Raw genomic sequence first — 21,890 nt, 5'->3', positions numbered from 1 at the left:
TTTTAAAATAAAATAAAATAAAATAAAAAAATAAAAGGATGGCTCCTGCTGTAGTGTTGAGAACAGCAGAGAAGAGGCAAAGCAGCAAGGCCAGCTGGTGTCTCCTGTAGTAATCCAGGTAGGAGGGATGGTTTAAACAAGGCTGGCAACCAAACTAGCCCCTGTCTCAGGGTCCTTCCCTTGGATGCTTCTCCCAGGTTGGCTCACCTCCTCACAGGACCTTCCCTGATTACTGAATCTAAGTCACTCCTGGCAACACATCCACCCAGGCCCTCTCTCTCACTTCGTTTTCTTTTTTTTTAACAGCACTTGACCTCTACCTGAAAGTATCTTCTTTGTTTACTTTAACATATGATTCTCTCATACTCCACCCACCACTACCAATACGTAAGTTCCATGAAAACACTTAGAAGCACCTCATAAATATTTGATCAATAAAATGTTATTAGCCAGTGAACTAGAAGATATAGTGATATACTTGGCTGGAATTGTGTGAAAAAACATTGACCCGTGAGTCAACACAGATGACTTCCATGCTTCCAAAGGTCCCCAGGAGCTGAGACCTGCCATGTGCCATGTGCCATGTGCACCCTCGTGACTACGTTAAGCATTCCAGTAAGATGCATTTGCCCTAGTTTAACTTTTTATAGTAACACAAGGAGTTATGATGACTCCAGGTGATGACCCTGCCCCTCTCTCAACTTACAGTGGTTTATGGTTTCAACAATCTCAAAAACACTGCCCCTTTCCTGGGCCAGTCATTCACCAAACTCTGCAGAACCCATATCCTTCTTAACAACTTCGTCGAATTCTGAGCCCTTCTCCAGGGCAAGAACTGTCTGTTCTTGCCTTCCTGCTTTCTGACCAGGACAGCTGGTCTCTTTGCTTTCCTTCAGGCTCTCCTTCAAATCATGCTCCATAATTCTGATGAAACAGCAACTCTATTATAGCGTCTCATCATGTCTACATCACTGCAACATCTCAAAACCTTCCCTGGATCTCCACAGTCTTCATGAGAAAAGTTCAAACTTCTGAGCAATGCAGAGGGCCTTTCATTACCTGGTCATGCCTGTGCCTCTCCCTCCTCCATCTCCTCACCCCCAACTGTAACCCAACTAATGACCTGTTCATAGTTCTCCAAATATTCAGGCAGCTTTGGGCCTCCATGCCTTCTCTGCTTGCTCCCTCTGCCTAGAAAGCCCCATCCTTCCCTCACCACTACCCCGCAACCCCCCAACTCACCTCCTGATACACCTACACTCCTCTGGAGCTAACTGTACCTCACCCATCAGAGTTCACCTTCTCCATGAAGCTTTCTCTAACTCCACCATTTAATTTTGATGCCTCTCCTCTGTGCTCCTATAACACTCTGTGCCTTTCTTGATCAGAGCACATACTTCACTATATTGTGATCACTGATCTATTGCCTGGGCTAATGCCACAGACCCTTGTGCGCATGAACCAGCTCTTATTTAGCCTAAAACGTGCCATGAGGAACATATTAGGTACTTAGGAATAAATGATTGTTGTACAAAACAAAACTGAGTAATGATATGGGAATAAAGTGACACAAATCAAGCAGTAGCTATTTAAAAGAACTCAGGTTTAAATACCCAGTGCATTTGGTCTGCCCAGCAAAGGCCAGATGGTCACCACTGCATAGAAAAGGTCAGAGTGCTAACTCCTCAGGCAGTGATTTTTAACTGTTTTGCTCACTGTAGTGTCCTCATAACTTAGAAGAGCACTTGGTATATAGTAGTAGAAGATCAACAAATATTTGCAAAATGAATGAAGAATGAATGAGACACTCTTACTAGAACTGCTCAGCCACTGCAGGTTGAACATAGGAAACATTCCGTAGCACAGTTTGCCCCACTACCTCTGTGATGTTAATGAAAATAGCTAATATTCATGGAGACCTTACTATAGGCCAGGCACTATTCTGAATGCTTAAGTTGACTGTTTCTTTTACTCCTTACCACAGACCCTTTGACATAGGCCCTGTTTAACAAAAGGGAAGTAGAAGCACAAATGGTCCAAAGTGACCCATGTAGGAAAGAGAAGAGCCAGGTTTCAAACTCAGGCAGTCTGGCTCCAGAATCTAGTTCTGACCAACACACACAGAAAAATGGCTGCATTTGTTCTGCCTAGGCTTAGAGACCTCATTTGGCTGATCAAATTCTGATTTTCATTGGGTTTATCAACCTGTCTGATTCTAGTCAAATATAGAAACGTGAAAACTTTGCAAGGAAGTCTGTTGCCTTTTTTTTAAAGTCCAGCTGCCAAATTTATTACGAATAGCACAAATTTGGGGTGCCTGGGTAGCTAAGTCGGTTAAGACTCAGACTTCGGCTCAGGTCATGATCTCCTCACTTGTGAGTTCCAGCCCCACATTGGGTTCTGTGCTGACAGCTCAGAGCCTGGAGCCTGCTTCAGATTCTGTGTCTGTCTCTCTCTGCCCCTTCCCTGCTCACACTCTGCCTCTCTCCCTCTCTCTCTCTCTCTCAAAAATAAATAAACATTTAAAAAAAAAAAAAGAATAGCACAAGTTTTCTGGGCCTAGGAAACTTTGCCACAGGAAATTTCCCAAGTGCTTTGTACTGATCACAGCCTGCCCTTTGCTTGGCATGCAGCATCTCACCCTTCAGAACTGTTCTTAAAACACTGAGATGTTGGAAGAGAGGTGTGAATAGGAGGTCCAGATGGGTCTTGGGAAAAGATCCATACATATAGCTCAGGAGCCACACTGGATGGCTAGAAGATCACTGTACTGAAATGAATGGGTAATAATAATAGCTTCCAGGTTCTGATCATCTACTATGCTCCAGGCACTCAATCCTTATGAAATCTCTACCTCATTTCATCTTCACAGGGAACAGGAATGATTATTAACAGTTTATAAGATGAGGGGATGTGTTCGGAAAGACTAAGAAACTTGACTAAGGGCACACAACTGGTGGTTGTTAGAGCAAAGATTTTAATCCACTCCTGTCTGGCTCCAACGCCTGTGTCTTGTCGCCTCCTAGCCCTCTTGGCCTCCTTGCATGTGCTATAAATGATGGCTGCACAGCCATGACTGTTAAATCCTTCAGGTGCCTTCAAAGAACTTTGCTGTAACCCACCCCCAAACACAAATTGCAGCTTTTTAGTCTATACACCTTCTGCTGAAGAAAATCCGGTGAAAACCCACCAAAGTAAAAGAAATAATGAGAAAGAAATGGCTGAAATCTGGTGTTCTGAACACAAGCCAGCCTGTCATCTTTGAGATGCCAAGAATTCCAGAATGCTAGATGGTCAAGTTGCAGCATATAATTCAGAAACCCTTATTGTAATAACAGCTTATTTTTCCCCATATTCTACTGCTATGACAGATGAAAGTGTCTGCTGTGAAAGAAAATGATGAGAAAGGGTGATGCTCTGTGTCAAGGAACCCAGAATGAACCCACAGATAATGGCCTAGGAATGGAATATACATATGGAGAAGTGGGCCAGATGAAACAAGAAAGGCAGAAAGTTAATGGCTGTTCAAACTGAGCGTACACATGGGAGTTCATTGTACTAGTTGATCTACTTTTGTGTGTGTTTGAAAATTTCCATTAAAAAAAAAAGCCATGCCCCTCCAGCTAGATTTATATCCCTAGAAGGTTACTGATCTGGGTTCCAAGCCTTCTTGAACACGTACTGTAACTGCTGGCCCCTGGATGTGTGGGGAGAGGTCAAGGCTGAAATCAGGTTGGTTCCCCTGTCCTGTCCTTGTCTGCTCCCTGATGACCCACCACCAAGTGCCCCGACGTGCCTTACAGCCAAAACCCTGGAGTAAATTCTACTTTTAAAGAAGAGTAGGGGCTGAAACCACCACTGTTTCTCAGAATTATAAACGAGCGCTCAAAAGATTACCAAACTGTCAAACCAGACAAAGGTAAAAGAATGGGTTCAGTAAGCACGTGGCAGGAGTCTGGTCAGTGAGTTGGCTCAGAGGTTACCCATGAGGATGATATCACTGTACAGAATAAGGAAGTTGGCAACAACCCAGATATTAGTGAGTGGCTATGCCAGGAGGGAAGGTGACCCCTGAGTACTGAGTGAAGGATAAACCCAAGCAGGTTTTGGTAGACTAGCCAGACATCACCTTGTTCCTTTAACACTTTGCAGGACAAATGGAAAGGCTACCCAAGCCTTTATCATCTGAAGAAACACTGCCTCTTAGAAGTCTGAGGGAAGACAGTTAAAAAGGTCCTGGTTAGGATAGGATAGCTTTTTTGGTTCATCTAAAGGCAGAGAAATAGGTCTACTGTATCCCTTGGAAAATAAGTTAAAATCTGGATAAGTAAGGCACAGGATGGGTAAAACGAATGTGCCCGGGCTCTGCAGGTCATCTGCAGTGGGTTAGTCTACCTGGTTCAGATACTTTGCCCATGAAAGATGAATCATGGGTTCACAGAGCATTCCTGTGTCCCATGACCATAGGTTTCTCCCCTAGCTCTAATCAGCGGCCTCTAAAGTATGTACCAAAGATTGCAAGTCCAAGGAGGTAGGCAGAAGAGAGAAAGTGGTTGCAGTCATGCAGATCCAGCCAACCCAGCAGTGATTTAAAGCCCAACCCACACTATCCTCCAATGGATTCCACTGAAATAAAACCCAATCCTCCTCATCATCACTCTCACCTTGTTCCTTTATGGCTCACTAAGTTCCAGACACATTCCTTGAACTCATCAGCCTAATTCTTGCCTCAAAAGCTTCATACTTGAGACTTCTCTGCCTTGTATGCTATTCCCCAAATCTTTGCAAGGCTATCCAGAGCTCAGTTCAAAGGACACTTTCTCAGAGAGACCTTTCCTGACTACCTGGGCTAAAGTAGCACCCCCAGTCACTTATATCCTGTTATTTTCTTCATACCATTTGTCGTTATCTGACATTAGTATTTATTTTATTACTTTTTACTTCTCTCTCTCTCTCTCTCTCTCTCTCTCTCTCTCTCTCTCTCTCCAGCAGAATGTAAATTCAGTGAGAGCAGGGTCTTAACTGCCTGGTTTGCCACCATATCCATGGAACCTAGGATAAGGAATACCTGGTAATGAATGAACTCCTTCAGGTCAGTAGCTACTTTCATTCATATATATGCTATGACCATATTTTTCAAACCCAAAATATAAGGACTGAGCTTGGTGAGGCTTTTTCCCCCCTAATATATGAATGTATATAAGTGAAAATACATAGTAAAATAATGAGTTCTCTTGAAAAGAACTGAAATTACATAAAATTGGGACTGCCTTGGGGAATCTGAGATACATAGTCATTACATACACAAAATTCAATGTTTCCACTGCTTGAGAAATGTTTCTGATCACTCATGCCTACAGCACTAAAATGTTTAGCTTCAAATGATCACTGATAACAGAAGGAGTACTCACAGGGAAGGATGAGATTCCTGAGTGAGAGTCTGGGTATACAGGTGGGTCCATGTATTCACATATGTGCAGAAGCACCCCCAGCTCAGAATCCACAACTGATAGCTCTTAGGGTCAGAGTGAACTTGGTTTGTATTTGTTACTTCTCCTTTGGCAGGAGGGGTATGTCTCTAACTATAATGTGCATGTCAATCACCTAGGAATCTTATTAAAATGCAGATTCTGATTCTGAGGTGGGGGGGCGTGCCTTATATTCCATATTTCTAACAAGTTCTCACTCAGGTGACATCTATGCACTGGCCAGAGGACCACACTTTTTGAAGCAAATCTCTAATATTACAAAATTACCATCTGGAAAGCATGCATATAGATTAGCTCAGAAAGGAAGTGCTAATCATCAAGGACATAGTCCCCAAGAGACAAAAATATAGAGAATCTAATTTAAGAATAGCAGAAAAGAACTTCTCTGGAAAGAGAGGACTCGGCTTTCTTAATTTGTAATAACCCAAATTTGTAAGGACTTGAAATAGAATCATTCCTACCTGCTGACTTGTGTGCAGATCTGGGAAACTGTCTAATGCTGGTATGAGAATTGTGAAATACATATTCTTTTACAAGTTTGATATTGACAACTTTGGGGGCATTTGAAAGGAGAAAGCTTTGCCAGCTCTGTGTAGCAGCAGAACTGATGTGGAGCAATTTCCTCCTTCTCACCATTCTGCTTGTTATAAAACTAGTTGGTTTTTTTTTCTGGTTTCCCCTTTTCAAGTTTCCCCTCCTTACCACCAACTCCCACCCCTACATCCTGCCAGTAGATAATGTGCCCACTATGACCTTTCCTCCCGTTGCTTCTGTACCAGCAGGCAAGTCTACTGGAACCCTCCCCCTACCTGGCAGTGTGGTGACTGGAAAGGTAGGATTTGGGCATTCCTGTGTCCTTCAGCGACCTTCCAACAATCATGAGTGGACATGATCTGTCACTGTCCCCAGCAATTTCCTTCCCAGTCCATAAAAACAGCAAAAAACAAACCTGGCCTTTTTCTTCCAGTTTTTTGTGTTCCTTAAGAAGTTGTTCCACACGTATCACACTGTCTCCGATGTCTGTAAACTCTGCTTGCTCTGCCAACAAATTGTCCAGGGCACGCTTAACCTATAAGACACATTAGAACATCCAGAAATAAGCCATGAGCACCTCTCTGGAGGTATAGGTTTGTATACTCTGAGAAAACTTGAAAATCCAAACAGGATTCAGGACTTTTATGTATCTACATATACATTTTTTTTTAAGTTCATTAACTTTTAGATTAAGCTTGGGACAGGGGTGGAAAGGGGAGTTTGGTGTTGAGATACATGTAGATGAAATAGTAAAACCACCTTTACAGGTTATCAATCAAAAAGAAAGATAAACCTTGGGGTGCCTGGGTGACTCAGTTAGTTAAATGTCTGACTCTTGGTTTCGGCTCAAGTCATAATCTCATGGTTTGTGGATTTGAGCTCCTCATTGGGCTCCATGCTGACAGTGCAGAGCCTTCTTGGGATTCTCTCTTCCTCTCTCTGCCCCTCCTCCCTTCTCTCAGCCCCTCCCCCTGCTTGCTTGTGTTCTCTAAATAAATAAACAAACAAATAAACAAATAAACATTTTTAAAAAGGAAGATAAACCATACACAAAATGTCATGTATGTCAACAGGAAAATGGGATTCTACAACATTGCTACCCCACTGAAAAAGGAAGAAGAGAATGATCAATGAGGAAGCAAGAATATAAGGAGGGGGCTGGGTTAGTGAGGACACTCAATATCCATAGTCCAAGGGGGAAGAGAGAACCAAAAGTCACTGAACCATGAAAGGAAGTTCTATTACACAAGAAAATAACACCTCATGAAAATTGTGCTCAAAGTGTTGTAGTTGTAGGCATTGACTAAGCTTCAAGTGATGCTCGGACCAAAACTGATTAAAGGCTTTTTCTGTCTCATCCAATTGAAGTAATAACCTGTCAAGAAAGAATGAGAAAGTGATATTGTGGTTAGTGTCCATTTCCACATGAGTCCATGTAGGCTTATGTAGATAGCCCCTATGTTTCCAGTCAGTGATATTAATTGTGGGAATCTCCTTATTATACATATGTCTGTCACCTATGACTTTTTTCATGATTCATCTGGCTCCCACATTTTCCATTTTTCAGTCAGGGATACCCTCAGAACGGAGCAGAAACTTCACTTCAGATGCAGCTGCTGTGCTTTCAAATGTGTCCCTAGGTAACCTTACCTATGTGCCTTTCGTTTTCTACTGGTGAGACGATAGGTGTGTAAAGTACAGCACCCAACGAACTGTTATTTAGAAATAAAGATAAATAAACACTACCATCTCCCTTGAAATCCTGGGATGAAAGTTATAGCACAAAGCGTGGCGGGGCGGGGGGGCAGGACAGCATTCTTACAAAAAGATCTCTGTAGATGGATACCATCTTTTTGCCTTTGTTGTCTCAAATATTATTCTTTCCTGACTCCAGCAAGATCCAGTAGTAACCGTACCAATCTGTTTTTGGTTATTTCTGATCATTGAGTTCTACATATCCTCTCCTCTCTCACTCACCTTTCCATGGTTGCTACATTCTCTAGCTGATTGGGATTGAGTTTTCTGGTGGGACTTTTGGTTGCTGGTTCTTGAATGCATGACAGCAATGTGGCCCCTTGCTTTCCAAGTAATTTCAGCTCATCCTAGAGAAAGGAAAATATAGTTTGTCTTAGAAGAAACTAACAAAAGCAAATTCTTGGTAGATTTGAGGTGAAGAGAATGGCAGATCAGGTATATCTTTCATTTAGGAAATTAAATGCTAAAGAAGTTGAGCTGCAGCTTTTTAAAATTAATTAACTTATTTATTTTCGTTTTTTCAATTTTAATTCCATGGTAGTTAACATAAAGTGTTATATTAGTTTCAAGTTTACAATATAGTGATTCAAGAGTTCTATACATTACTCAGTGCTCATCATGGTAAGGGTACTCTTAATCCTCTTTACCTATTTCTCCCATCCCCCTACCTACCTCCCCTCTGGTAATCATCTGTGTGTTCTCTACAGTTAAGAGTCAGCTTTTTGCAGCACTCTCAACAATAGTCAAATTATGGAAAGAGCCTAAATGTCCATCAACTGATGAATGGATAGAGAAATTGTGGTTTATATACACAATGGAGTACTACGTGGCAATGAGAAAGAATGAAATATGGCCTTTTGTAGCAACGTGGATGGAACTGGAGAGTGTGATGCTAAGTGAAATAAGCCATACAGAGAAAGACAGATACCATATGGTTTCACTCTTATGTGGATCCTGAGAAACTTAACAGAAACCCATGGGGGAGGGGAAGGAAAAAAAAAAAAGAGGCTAGAGTGGAAGAGAGCCAAAGCATAAGAGACTCTTAAAAACTGAGAACAAACTGAGGGTTGATGGGGGGTGGGAGGGAGGGGAGGGTGGTGAAGGGTACTGAGGAGGGCACCTTTTGGGATGAGCACAGGGTGTTGTATGGAAACCAATTTGACAATAAACTTCATATACTGAAAAAAAAAAAGAGTCAGCTTTTTGGTTTGTCTCTTTTTTTGTTGTTTTGTTTCTTAAATTCCACACATAAATGAAAGCATATGGCATTTGTCTTTCTCTGACTGATTTATTTCTCTTGGCATCATACCCTCTAGATCTATCCATGTTATTGCAAAATGGCAAGATTTCATTCCTTTTTATGGCTGAGTAGTATTCTATTGTGTGTGTGTGTGTGTGTGTGTGTGTGTGTGTGTGTGTATCACATCTTCTTTATCCATTCATCTATCCATGGACACTGGGGCTGTTTCCTTAATTTGACTTTGTAAACTATGCTGGAATAAACATAGGGGTGCATGTATCTTTTTGAATTAGTATTTTTGTTATCTTTGGGTAAATACACAGTAGTGGTATTATTGAATCATATGGTTATTAACTTATTTTTAACAGGTAATACATATACATGATACAAAATCCAAAATATACGAAAGGGTATATACTGGAAAAAATAAGTCTTTTGTCCTCTGCTCATCCACTTTTCCTCTCCAAAGCAACAACTCTTAAATTTTGTGGGTATCTCAGGCTGCTGTTGTATGTTTAAAGTAAAAGTAATAAACCAATAATTTTAATTAATATTATTTATTTATATTAATTAATTAATAATTTTAAATTTATTAACAAATTAACAAAATCTGGTTCTAATCCAAGGCAGAGACCAGAAACAAGAAAATGACAGATACTGAATAAGCTAGACACTGCCATGAAATAATAATGTAATAATTGATAGAAAAGCAGGAAAAAAAACTCATCTGGTATTGTCAATAGACTCCTGCTTCTTCTTCTACCTGTCCCCAAAGTGTGGCCTTGCTCAACTACTGAAGTTTGGTGTAGATAGGCAGCAACTTCGGGCTGATATGGAAAGAGTCATACTTCCAAGGCAACTCTATTCTGCTCCTGTTACATGGGATTTTGGGCTTTGTAATTGGAGAAGATGTCAGGTTATCTCCTGCCAAATACAACAGCTCTAATCCTCTAATCACACAGCACAAGTCATTTCTGTCAATGCCCTGAGTGCTAACCACAAAATAAGTGAAAGGGACAGAGCCGGGCAGAGAACTTTGCTTCTAGGAGTTGGGTGCTTGGTGCATGGTTCACACAGGATGCTGGTTACTGTGCCCTGAGCAATAAAATAGGCCCATAGTTACAAAAACACATCCTGTATGCACATGAACCCTGAATCTCTCCTCCAGGCCTAGCCACCTCCAGCCTTCACATAGTATGGAGCTCGTTCCCTGTGGCAGGAGTTTTATACTTCTCCACCCTATTCACACACAAGTACTGGCTTGCTCACCCTCATGCCTTTGCTCCTGGTCTCCAATATCACTGTATTATTCATCCCCTTGCAGGCTTCTGCTGTCGAAGCCTCAAACTTGTCCCTGGATTTGGCTGATGATACATTTGACTTTTCTGATCTGGCCCACGTTCTTTGGACACCCCCTGTGGCTCTGTCCACTCCAGGTAATGCCCCAAGTCACTCTCTCGGCTGGTACTCCTGCATGGGAACTAGACACATCCCTTCTTTTCCATTCTCAGGTATCAGCCCTCATTTCTTCTTATTTCACCAATGCTCATTAAATATTTGTAGGTTGGATGAATTAATAATAGTCTAAAAGAAATTAGGTTGCAAATGAATAAGGACAAATAGGATATGATAGGGGAAGGGGGGGCGGGAAGCACTCATTAGCAAGTGCTCTTACCTTTCACTCTTCCTACCTTCTAAAAAGAGTCTTGGCTTTTCTCAGTTTCTTAAATGTCCTTGAGATTCCAGAATTCCAGCAGGATTCTGGCATTACCATTAAATTGTGTGTGTGTGTGTGTGTGTGTGTGTGTGTGTAGAATTGGGAGGAAGGGTGGAGGGGCCAGAGAAGTAGAGGCATATTGCTGGGGCAGAAGGAGACTTTTTGGAAGGGGAAACTTGGGACACAGATATACCCAAAGAAGTGCAGAGTGTGAGGAAGTGTGTGAGAGAGAGAACGTGGGTCTGAGCAAGCGATGTCATTCACTGTGTATCCCCTTCACAGTATCAAAAACTATATATATATATACATATATATATATATATACATATATATATGTGTGTGTATATATATATATATATATATATATATATGGAAAAATTATGACTGGTTACTGCTTTGGGACTAGGCCATATATGGCCTAGCAGGGTTAGCTTTAGCAGGGTTACAAAAATCTGCCATAAATACACAGGGAAAGATTGAGGAACTATGATACTTGGAAAGTGAAAAGGTAAGTTGCCCAGGACAAAAATGGAGTTTTCCCTTGTTCATAGTAGTAACAATTCAAAATATTTAATAACTGTTTAGAGCAGTCATTGACCAATCAGCACAGATGTCAGATATAATACTGAAGCATTGCTGAGGCCAACTGCTGTCCACGTGTTAACCCCTTTTGATGCCAGAAACATGAGGAGGTCTCATGGGTCCTAGGAAATGGGCCAGAGAGGTAAAGTTGGGCACTTGTGGAACATAAATATTTAACAACTGGTATGGCTGTCCCAGTGTGTACTTATCATTACAATTCCACTATTATGGAAACAAGCAGTTGGTTCAAAAGACCCACTTAATAGGGCAAGCAGATTGCTTCAGGCTCAAAGGAATTTAAATTTTCTGGGGAGAATTCTTTCCTATGACAAGGGTAAGCCTAAATGTAGACATTCATTCAGTCAGTCAGTCTGTCAAAATACATTTAAAAGCACTACTATTCATGCCAGGTGCTGTGTTTGGCTGTGTCATGGGCTGGGGGTGGAGGTGGGGGAGGAAGTTAAAGGATGAATCAGAGCCCAGAGATTATATGAATGACTAATACTTTAGACTCCTTACTTAGCTTTTATTACCCCATTTCTGCCACTACACGTTAGCTCTACCATGCTGGGTTTTTTTATAATGCTGAATAATGAATTCTAGAATGTGGCCTTTAAAATGCAAGTCTTCATAATTGAGAAAAAAGAAGTCCGTAAAAGAGATGATATATCCCCTTTCTTCAGCAGATACTGAGAGATACCTTCTTGTGGTATAAAATTAGTTCAAAACCCTGATTTGTTAAGGCATTAACACTGAAAACATTCATAAGAATAGCAATTTCATCTTCCTTTGCAAAATCAAGACCTCTGTGCCTATGCATTTTTAACATGTTCTCTGCAAGTAGAATTTGAACAAAGGGGTCTTTAAAAACTCCTAAGACTGTAAATTATTTTTAGGGCCTACAAAAAATCACTTATTACTCTGATTATCTTCTTGATTATTTGTAACCCTGGAAATGCTGATAGAATTGTCATCTCTGAATACACAATTGGATAAATTCTGAATGGAACAAATACTAAATGCTAAACAGTATTCATATTTGTAGAAGAGTGCTCTATCACATAATCAAAGGACCACTGGCACTTTCCTCCTGCATGATGAGAAAAAGGACTACGGCCCTGTTGGATTTCTTATTTTAACAACAACAACAACAACAAAATACGAGAGTCTTACCCTATTTACCTGGACACATGGTAAAGTGTGTCAGTTGACTTAAGTATCTGAGAGTATAAGGCCAAGGCCCTGGGGTTTCTGCCCCAAAATAAGACCTTCAAAGAGGTGAGAATCACCTCCTTTGGGACTCAGAAGGAAGACTGCCTGCCTCTGTGAACTGCTTCCAAAACCAACATGGAATTAGACAACAGGAAGAGCTGTTTTGCTAAGAAAGAATGTCTGTAGGGCTATCATAAACAGTATGAAAAGCACGTACCTGTATAGGGTTCATGGTTATTTTATTATTATTTTAGGCCTAAAGATATTTTTCTTTCTTTGTTTCTTTTTTTTTTAATTTCTTTTTTACATTTATTTATTTTTGAGAGACAGAGCACAAGTTGGGGAGCGGCAAAGAGAGAATGAAACACAGAATCCGAAGCAGGCTCCAGGCTCCAAGCTGTCAGCACGGAGCATGACACAGGGCTTGAACCCACAAACAGTGAGATCACGACCTGAGCCGAAGTTGGACGCTTAATCAACTGAGCCAGCCAGGCGCCCCAGATCTTTTTCTTTTTTAAAAAATCGAGATATTATTCGTATAGTACCATAAAACTCACCTTCTTTTAAGTTTTATTTATTTATTTTGAGAGAGAGAGCATGCGCGCGCACGCGAGCAGGGGAGGGGCAGAAAAAGAGAATCCCAAGCAGGCTCTGCACCATCAGCGGAGAGCCTGAAGCCAGGCTTGATCTTCTGAACTGTGAGATCATGACCCGAGCCAAAGTCAAGAGTCAGATGCCCAACCGCTGAGCCATCCTGGCACCCGTAAAACTCACCCTTTCAATGCATACAAGTCCATGTTTTCCTCCCAGAACATTTTTGTCACCCTCAAAAAGAAACCCCATTCCTATTATCAATCACTCTCCATTTCTCCCTCTTTCCAGACCCTGGAAACCACTAATCTACCTTTCTCTCCATATTTACCTATTCTGGACATTTCATATAGGTAGAATTGTACAATATGTTGCTTTTTGTGTCTGCTTCTTTCACTCTGTGTAATTATTTCAAAATTCATACATATTAAAGCATGTATCGGTACTTCCTTTCTATGGCTGAGTAACATTCCATTGTATGGATATACCACATTTTTTTATCCCCTCATCAGCTTATTGACACGTGGGTTGCTTCCACTTTTGGGGTGTTATGCTGCTATGAACATTTATGTGTAACTTTTTATATAAAACATGTTTTCAAATCTCTTATGTACATATGTAGAAGTAGAATTTCTGGGTCATATGGTAACTTTATGTTTAACTTTTTGAGGACCTACCAGACAGTTTCCATTCCCACAAGCAATGTATGAGGGTTCCAATTCCCTCACATCCTCATCAACACTTATTATGGCCCACCTTTTTAATTAGTGCCACTCTAGTGGGTATATCACTGCAGTTTTGATTTGCATTTCCCTAACAATATATGACGTTGCGCATGTCTTCATGTGCTTAATAACCATTTATCTGTCTAATGCCTGTTCTAATCCTTTGCCCATTTTTTTAAAGCTTATTTATTTTTGAGAGAGAGAGACAGAGCTCACACAGGGGAGGGGCAGAGAAAGAGGAAGACACAGAATCCAAAGCAGGCTCCAGGTTCTGAGCTGTCAGCACAGAGCCTGACACAGGGCTTGAACTCACCAACCATAAAATCATGACCTGAGCCACCTGAGTTGAAGTCGGACCCTTAACCAACTGAGTCACCCAGGCACCCCTACTTTGCCCATTTTTTAATTGGGTTATTTGTCTTTTTATAAAGGTTGAGTTGTAAGAGTTGTTTATTTTTTTAATTTTTTAAAAAATGTTTTATTTATTTTTGAGAGAGAGAGAGAAAGAGCAAGTGGGGGAGGGGCAGAGAAAGAAGAGGACAGAGGATCCAAAGCAGGCTCCCTGCTGACAGCAGCAAACCCCATGCGGAGCTGGAACTCAAGAACTGTGAGATCACAACCTGAGCCAGTCAGGTGCTCAACCAACTGAGCCACCCAGGTACTCCAAGAGTTGTTTATATATTCTGGATATTAGACTCTCATCAGATACATGATTTGTAGATATTTTTTCCCATTCTGCGGGTTGTCTTTTCACCTTTTTGATAGTGTCCTTTGAAGCACAAAAGTTCTTAATTTTGGAGATGTCTACTTTATTTATTTTCTTTAGGTATTTGTGCTTTTGGTGTGGTATCTAAGAAACCATCGCCTAATGTAAGGTCATAAAAAATTACATCTACGGGATAGAAGGAACATACTTAAAGATCATAAAAGCCATTTATGAAAACCCCACAGCTAACATCATCCTCAACGGGGAAAAACTGAGAGCTTTTTCCCTGAGATCAGGAACACGACAGGGATGCCCACTCTCACCGCTGTTGTTTAACATAGTGCTGGAAGTTCTAGCATCAGCAATCAGACAACAAAAGGAAATCAAAGGCATCAAAATTGGCAAAGATGAAGTCAAGCTTTCGCTTTTTGCAGATGACATGATATTATACATGGAAAATCCGATAGACTCCACCAAAAGTCTGCTAGAACTGATACAGGAATTCAGCAAAGTTGCAGGATACAAAATCAATGTACAGAAATCAGTTGCATTCTTATACACTAACAATGAAGCAACAGAAAGACAAATAAAGAAACTGATCCCATTCACAATTGCACCAAGAAGCATAAAATACCTAGGAATAAATCTAACCAAAGATGTAAAGGATCTGTATGCTGAAAACTATAGAAAGCTTATGAAGGAAATTGAAGAAGATTTAAAGAAATGGAAAGACATTCCCTGCTCATGGATTGGAAAAATAAATATTGTCAAAATGTCAATACTACCCAAAGCTATCTACACATTCAATGCAATCCCAATCAAAATTGCACCAGCATTCTTCTCGAAACTAGAACAAGCAATCCTAAAATTCATATGGAACCACAAAAGGCCCCGAATAGCCAAAGAAATTTTGAAGAAGAAGACCAAAGCAGGAGGCATCACAATCCCAGACTTTAGCCTCTACTACAAAGCTGTCATCATCAAGACAGCATGGTATTGGCACAAAAACAGACACATAGACCAATGGAATAGAATAGAAACCCCAGAACTAGACCCACAAACGTATGGCCAACTCATCTTTGACAAAGCAGGAAAGAACATCTGATGGAAAAAAGACAGTCTCTTTAACAAATGATGCTGGGAGAACTGGACAGCAACATGCAGAAGGTTGAAACTAGACCACTTTCTCACACCATTCACAAAAATAAACTCCAAATGGATAAAGGACCTAAATGTGAGACAGGAAACCATCAAAACCTTAGAGGAGAAAGCAGGAAAAGACCTCTCTGACCTCAGCCGTAGCAATCTCTTACTCGACACATCCCCAAAGGCAAGGGAATTAAAAGCAAAAGTGAATTACTGGGACCTTATGAAGATAAAAAGCTTCTGCACAGCAAAGGAAACAACCAACAAAACTAAAAGGCAACCAACAGAATGGGAAAAGATATTCACAAATGACATATCGGACAAAGGGCTAGTATCCAAAATCTATAAAGAGCTCACCAAACTCCACACCCGAAAAACAAATAACCCAGTGAAGAAATGGGCAGAAAACATGAATAGACACTTCTCTAAAGAAGACATCCAGATGGCCAACAGGCACATGAAAAGATGCTCAACGTCGCTCCTCATCAGGGAAATACAAATCAAAACCACACTCAGATATCACCTCACACCAGTCAGAGTGGCCAAAATGAACAAATCAGGAGACTATAGATGCTGGAGAGGATGTGGAGAAACGGGAACCCTCTTGCACTGTTGGTGGGAATGCAAATTGGTGCAGCCGCTCTGGAAAGCAGTGTGGAGGTTCCTCAGAAAATTAAAAATAGACCTACCCTATGACCCAGCAATAGCACTGCTAGGAATTTACCCAAGGGATACAGGAGTACTGATGCATAGGGCCACTTGTACCCCAATGTTCATAGCAGCACTCTCAACAATAGCCAAATTATGGAAAGAGCCTAAATATCCACCAACTGATGAATGGATAAAGAAATTGTGGTTTATATACACAATGGAATACTACGTGGCAATGAGAAAAAATGAAATATGGCCTTTTGTAGCAACATGGATGGAACTGGAGAGTGTGATGCTAAGTGAAATAAGCCATACAGAGAAAGACAGATACCATATGGTTTCACTCTTATGTGGATCCTGAGAAACTTAACAGGAACCCATGGGGGAGGGGAAGAAAAAAAAAAAAAAGAGGTTAGAGTGGGAGAGAGCCAAAGCATAAGAGACTGTTAAAAACTGAGAACAAACTGAGGGTTGATGGGGGGTGGGAGGGAGGAGAGGGTGGGTGATGGGTATTGAGGAGGGCACCTTTTGGGATGAGCACTGGGTGTTGTATGGAAACCAATTTGTCAATAAATTTCATATATAAAAAAATTAAAAATAAAATAAATAAATAAATAAATATAAAAAAATAAATAAAAAAAATAAAAAATTACATCTATATTTTCTCCTAAGAGTTTTATAATTTTGGAACTTATATTTAGTTCCCTGACCAATTTTGAGTTAATTTTTGTGGACAAGGTGAGGTAAGCATCCAATTTCCTTCTTTTTCACGTGGATATCCAGTTGTCACACGGTCCAAAGGGCTTAAGGAGTTTTCATTCCCATGAAGAGAAAACCTCCTTAATCATTTGGGGTATTTAATTTTTTTTACTGTCAGCATTCAGGCTACAGAAAGAGTTCAGGGACACGCTTCTGGGAACGTCCGTAGAAGTCCATAGAATTTCAGTGAATTTCCTCTTTGCACAGACAAGGTCCTAGTGACAGCAGGGTGAGTGCCAGCATACTGTTTGTAAACTGAGAGACAGCTCATAGCCTGTCAAAGTCACCCTTACTTAGGAAGTAGAAGCTCTCCTCGGAGAAGGATCCAATATGCAAAAGAGCCTGGGACACCTGCCTGCACGTGCTCTGAAGATGTGCCCTAAGTTTCCATCCAGGTGTAAAAAGCACACACGGGAACAGGAAGGGTGTGCTAGGTTGTGTGCGGTTGTCAAGGTCATCAGAGACATTTCCAGGGAAAAGTTCTAGAAAGTTTTCAGGTTTTCACAGTTTCAAACCAGATCTTTTAATTATTCAGAGTAATGTGGAAAGTATATTTTGAACTCTTTTTTGGATATCCAGCTCCTTCCAAAGAGAATTTAATAGTGCTCCCTGACACATGGAAGAATTAATTTGCCTTAACCGCTAGACCCTGAGACTCCCCTAACTCAACTATGTGTTCCTTAAGTTTGCACTTTTTTGGTTTGTTTTGCCTACGTGTGGTGGTAGGTGGTCAATAATGCTGGCTAAATGAGCAAATCAACCACCTAGCAAAGCGTTTTTGTAAATTTTGGGCCACAAATAAAAGAGGTCAGCTCTTCTCAAGCTCCATGCAGCAAGAATACATGTAATGTTAAGATGCATTGACCTTCTGATCCCCAGTTTGCTGCCCAATGGTGTTCTGGTCTTCTGGTGAAATGATGGGTTTGGTCCATTTATGCTTCTGGAAGTAGAAAAGAGCTGAAACCCTTCCTATAAGCCCCAGGAAGACACCTCCCTTTACTGCATGACCTGAAAGAATCTACCAGCCTCCATTCTTAGCAGGCTCTGACATGATTTTATGAATAGTTAATAGGTGCTTCTCCTTAAACCCAGTTCAGAGCACCTTCCATGTCTTCTTTCTCAAATTACTCCCCAAATAAAAAGATACATCCCTGAGAAAGTGAAGCAATAGTTTGCCCCAAAGTTATTAGTTATTAGTTTGCCCCAAAACCTCACAATAGGCTCAGGAAAGCTTATGCCTCAAAAGACAATTGCCACCCCTCTTTCATTCACTGCAGTCATATCCATCATATCTTGCTCTGTCCCAAACAGATCATAGGGGTGCTGCACTTGAAAGGAGGTTCACACACCTGTCTCACATGGTGGAATGAGTTTCCCTTTACAGGGCTGCTTCTCACAGGTCTTAATTACAATCCTTTTACATTCATGGACCAGTCTCTAGAGGTTTTCCTCTTTACATACTGCCTATCTAGAAGATTTAAGATGATCAACTGCTGCCAAGTCACCAGAAAAGGGGGAAGAAGAGGACTTCACTTTTAATTCTGCTCCTGGCTCTCTCCAAGGCCACTGGCCACTCACCTGCAGCTTGTCCCGCTGCCCTGTGTGGGACATGAGGAGGTCTTCAGTGGACAGCACGCCCCTGGGCAGCTCTGTTGTGGCTAGGCAGGCCCCAAACATCTGGAGCATCTGGGCAGTGGTCTTCAATGTCACGGCAAAGTTTTCAATGGCCTGGAAGGTCAGACATAACAATGAGGACAGCTTAACATTCACCAATATTCTCTCTGAATAGGACAGTACAACTAGCTGCCATTTCCTGAGTACCTGCAACGGGCCATGCATTGTACTTGGTGCTATACATTTGTCTATCATCTCAACAATCCAGAATGGAAGGTATTTTATCTCCATTTTATAGAAGAGGAAACTGAAGCTCCAACAGGTCAAGTGAATTGCCCAAGGTAGTATTGCTTGGGCAGTAAGGAAGGAAAGAAGGCAGGATTCAACTAAGGTCACTAAGTTTGGGAAGCAAGTTTGACCCCAAGGGAGAAGATGGATGTAGTGATTAGGTAAGTCGCTAGTGACCTTTCAGAGAGTTACTTTTATCACATGTGATAAGGCGTTGGGGACCTCTGCCTGTCACTTCTTTATAAAAATTGACCTTTCACTAAGGACACTACTCTGCCATTAAATGAATACCTACTAACTGATGAGTAACTTCACACCTCATATCCCAGGTGAGATATCTGCATTTTACTCAGTACAGTTTAGCAGTAAATATGTGGCCTAACCTAGAAAAAGTGATGCTGATCATCAGCAGATTTAGTTGAAAGTAAGTGGCTTTTAAGAATCCCACAAATCATTCTACTCAGCCAGATGGGTTCTACTATGCCCACTTCCCTCTGCTCCTGAGACAACTTTGCCCTTGAAGGGCAAGCGCAATTCATCTCTGTTACCCCAGCAAATGGTACTATGCCTGTCACATAATAGATGGCCCATAAACAGCTGCTAGATGGATAACTGATAGTAGCAAAGAGGTCTAACCTAATTTCCACTTGGGAAAAAATTACTTCTGATCTTATATCATCAGAGAACATTTCTGAAAACCCAGATGCTCATCATAAAGAATGTGCCAGACATGAGGTGGCCCTTTTCTGCACCAGAGGCCAGAGCTGAGGCTGGAGCTATAAGGCTTCCGGAGCATAGCACACCCCCGCCTACTGTCTGAAACTGAAGTCTTTGTCCTTTAACCATTTTTTTAGGTAAGCTCTACACCCAATGTGGGGGTCGAACTCATGACCCTGAGATCTAAAGTCGCATGTTCTACCAGAGCCAACCAGGCACCCACCATCAACTGTATAACCTTGAATAAGTCACTTCTTTACTTTGAAGGTCAGTTTCCTTATCTGTAATGAGTCTCCCCTATTGTTGTTGGTGGAATCTCCCCTATTAGCACAAGTATTTATACAGTTGCAATCTTGAACATCATAGTTCTTTTGGCCTGGAAATTCAGACAACCACTAACTTTTATGAAAATCTTTCAAGCACATCAAAGTATTATTACTTTTACATAACCTAATATCTGTGTAAGATACTCTCTCAACGTCATTCACCAATAGCCTATAATGAATAACATATAAAAATCCAATTTATCAGAAGACTTATAAGAAAATATATTAAATATTTTGCTTTATATGCACTACCTCTTGTAATGCATCTCAAATAGGTTACTATTATCACCACAATCTATAGACAAGGAAACTAAGGTGAATTCAGGTTAAGTAACTTCCCCAAAGTCATATAAAAAATTAGTGGCAGAACTGGAATTGAACCCAGAGCCAGCCATCTTAAGCACTATATGCTACACCACCCCTTAGCAATAAAAACTAGATTTCACAAAACTAGATTTAAAATTAAACCAACCAAAAAATCTTGGCTTTCAGAGTTTCAGACTTGAATTAGAGTTCAGATTCTGATCTCTAACTGTGTGATCTTAAGTAAGCCAGGTATTACTCTGAGTCCTAGTGTCCTCATCCGAAAAATGGGAATAATGGTTGCTCTGTTTTTGCAGGGGTTTTTTTGAGGATCAAAGGAATAGCAAATGTGAAAGGACTTGGGCACAGTACAGTACCTTGCAAATGTAATAATAATAACAGTAACAACCCTGAGAGTCAGGTGCCAGGCCTGCAGATGAAATAGAGGAAAATACAGGAAATAGAGGAAATCCAGGCGTTTCCTATGGAGAGTCTGTTAACAAATTAACTTGATTCCAGGTATCTGATTAGCAAACAATCACCTTGGAAATGGTACAAAGGACCTGACACTGATGGGGTGATGAAAAAGAGCTTAGCCTTCGTCTTGGCTCTACCACTACTCAACTGTATAACCTTGGATAAGTCACTTCTTTACTTGGAAGGTCAGTTTCCTTAACCTATAAAATAAGGTAATTGAAATAAATGATCTTTAAGGTTCTTTTCAGTTCTAATGAGTCTCAATGATCCGACAACCAGAAAGTACACTGTTCCCCCAAAAAAGATCTGTATTTTTTAAAGTTCACCATAATATATTTAACACATGCACTGGGCTTGGGGTGGGAAAGTGTGTGCACATGTCTGCTCATGCTATGTCTTTAAATAATCTATGTTCATGGTTCAGTCTTCTTTACCTCTCTAAGTTCGTAGAGAAGTATTCTAGTCTTTGACATCAAGGGGCATTTGTGTTTTTTCTTTATTTGCTGCAAACTTTTGTTATATCAGAAAAGATCTGAGGCAACTTGGAAAAAATATGAAGAACATAATAAAACAAAGAATTGGTAGAGAAATCAGAGGAAAAGGGAGAGCTAGCTAGGCAGTAAGGCTGGGTGGGACACTAACTTCTTTTGATTACTAAAGTAATGTAATAAAGTCCTAGGAAGTGAAGAAATGAAGCCTAGAAGCACTCCAGTTTCACTTTTCATATGGTTTAATGAAATTGCAACATAAGATGACCCTGATCACATTTATTTGTGTGTGATATTCTACATAAGCTTCCCTCCGTATCTTTTATATTTAGACCTATTTAGAATAATATGTTTGTGAAGAATGTCACCATTCCTTTTTTTAATTCCTGAGATTCTCTAGGAGCCACAGTTACTGTGGTAAAACTCATGAGAAATTTAAAGGGTTCTTGCCCAGGTTCTTTAGGTTTTGGGAAGGGTCATGTCTTCCTTAAAATTACATGGCATACAAAGAAGTGAGGGAAGGATCAGAATCCATAGCTTTGAAATAAATGCGTTGCTAGAAATGCAATA

The 21,890-nt window shown here is 40.7% G+C and overlaps 1 protein-coding gene across 2 annotated transcripts in view; it reads right to left on the bottom strand.

Annotated features, from left to right (window-relative positions):
• The window catches only part of MCF2L2 (MCF.2 cell line derived transforming sequence-like 2), a 270,244-nt gene that overhangs the window by 133,991 nt on the left and 114,363 nt on the right, over positions 1-21,890 (bottom strand). Inside the window, exons 7-10 of one of the 2 annotated variants that reach the window (XM_023260362.2) lie at positions 18,686-18,835; positions 8,001-8,125; positions 7,284-7,398; positions 6,439-6,558 (exon numbers count right to left, since the gene is read on the bottom strand). In XM_023260362.2, coding sequence (XP_023116130.1) covers positions 6,439-6,558; positions 7,284-7,398; positions 8,001-8,125; positions 18,686-18,835 — 510 coding nt within the window. The remainder of the gene's footprint in view (positions 1-6,438; positions 6,559-7,283; positions 7,399-8,000; positions 8,126-18,685; positions 18,836-21,890) is intronic. The other variant, XM_045037208.1, reaches the window with a different exon arrangement.

Source organism: Felis catus, chromosome C2 (assembly GCF_018350175.1).
Source record: "Felis catus isolate Fca126 chromosome C2, F.catus_Fca126_mat1.0, whole genome shotgun sequence".
Classification (NCBI taxonomy): Eukaryota; Metazoa; Chordata; class Mammalia; order Carnivora; family Felidae; genus Felis; species Felis catus.
The sequence above is the reverse complement of the archived record's forward strand: the minus strand, read 5'-3'. Positions and strand labels throughout refer to the sequence as shown.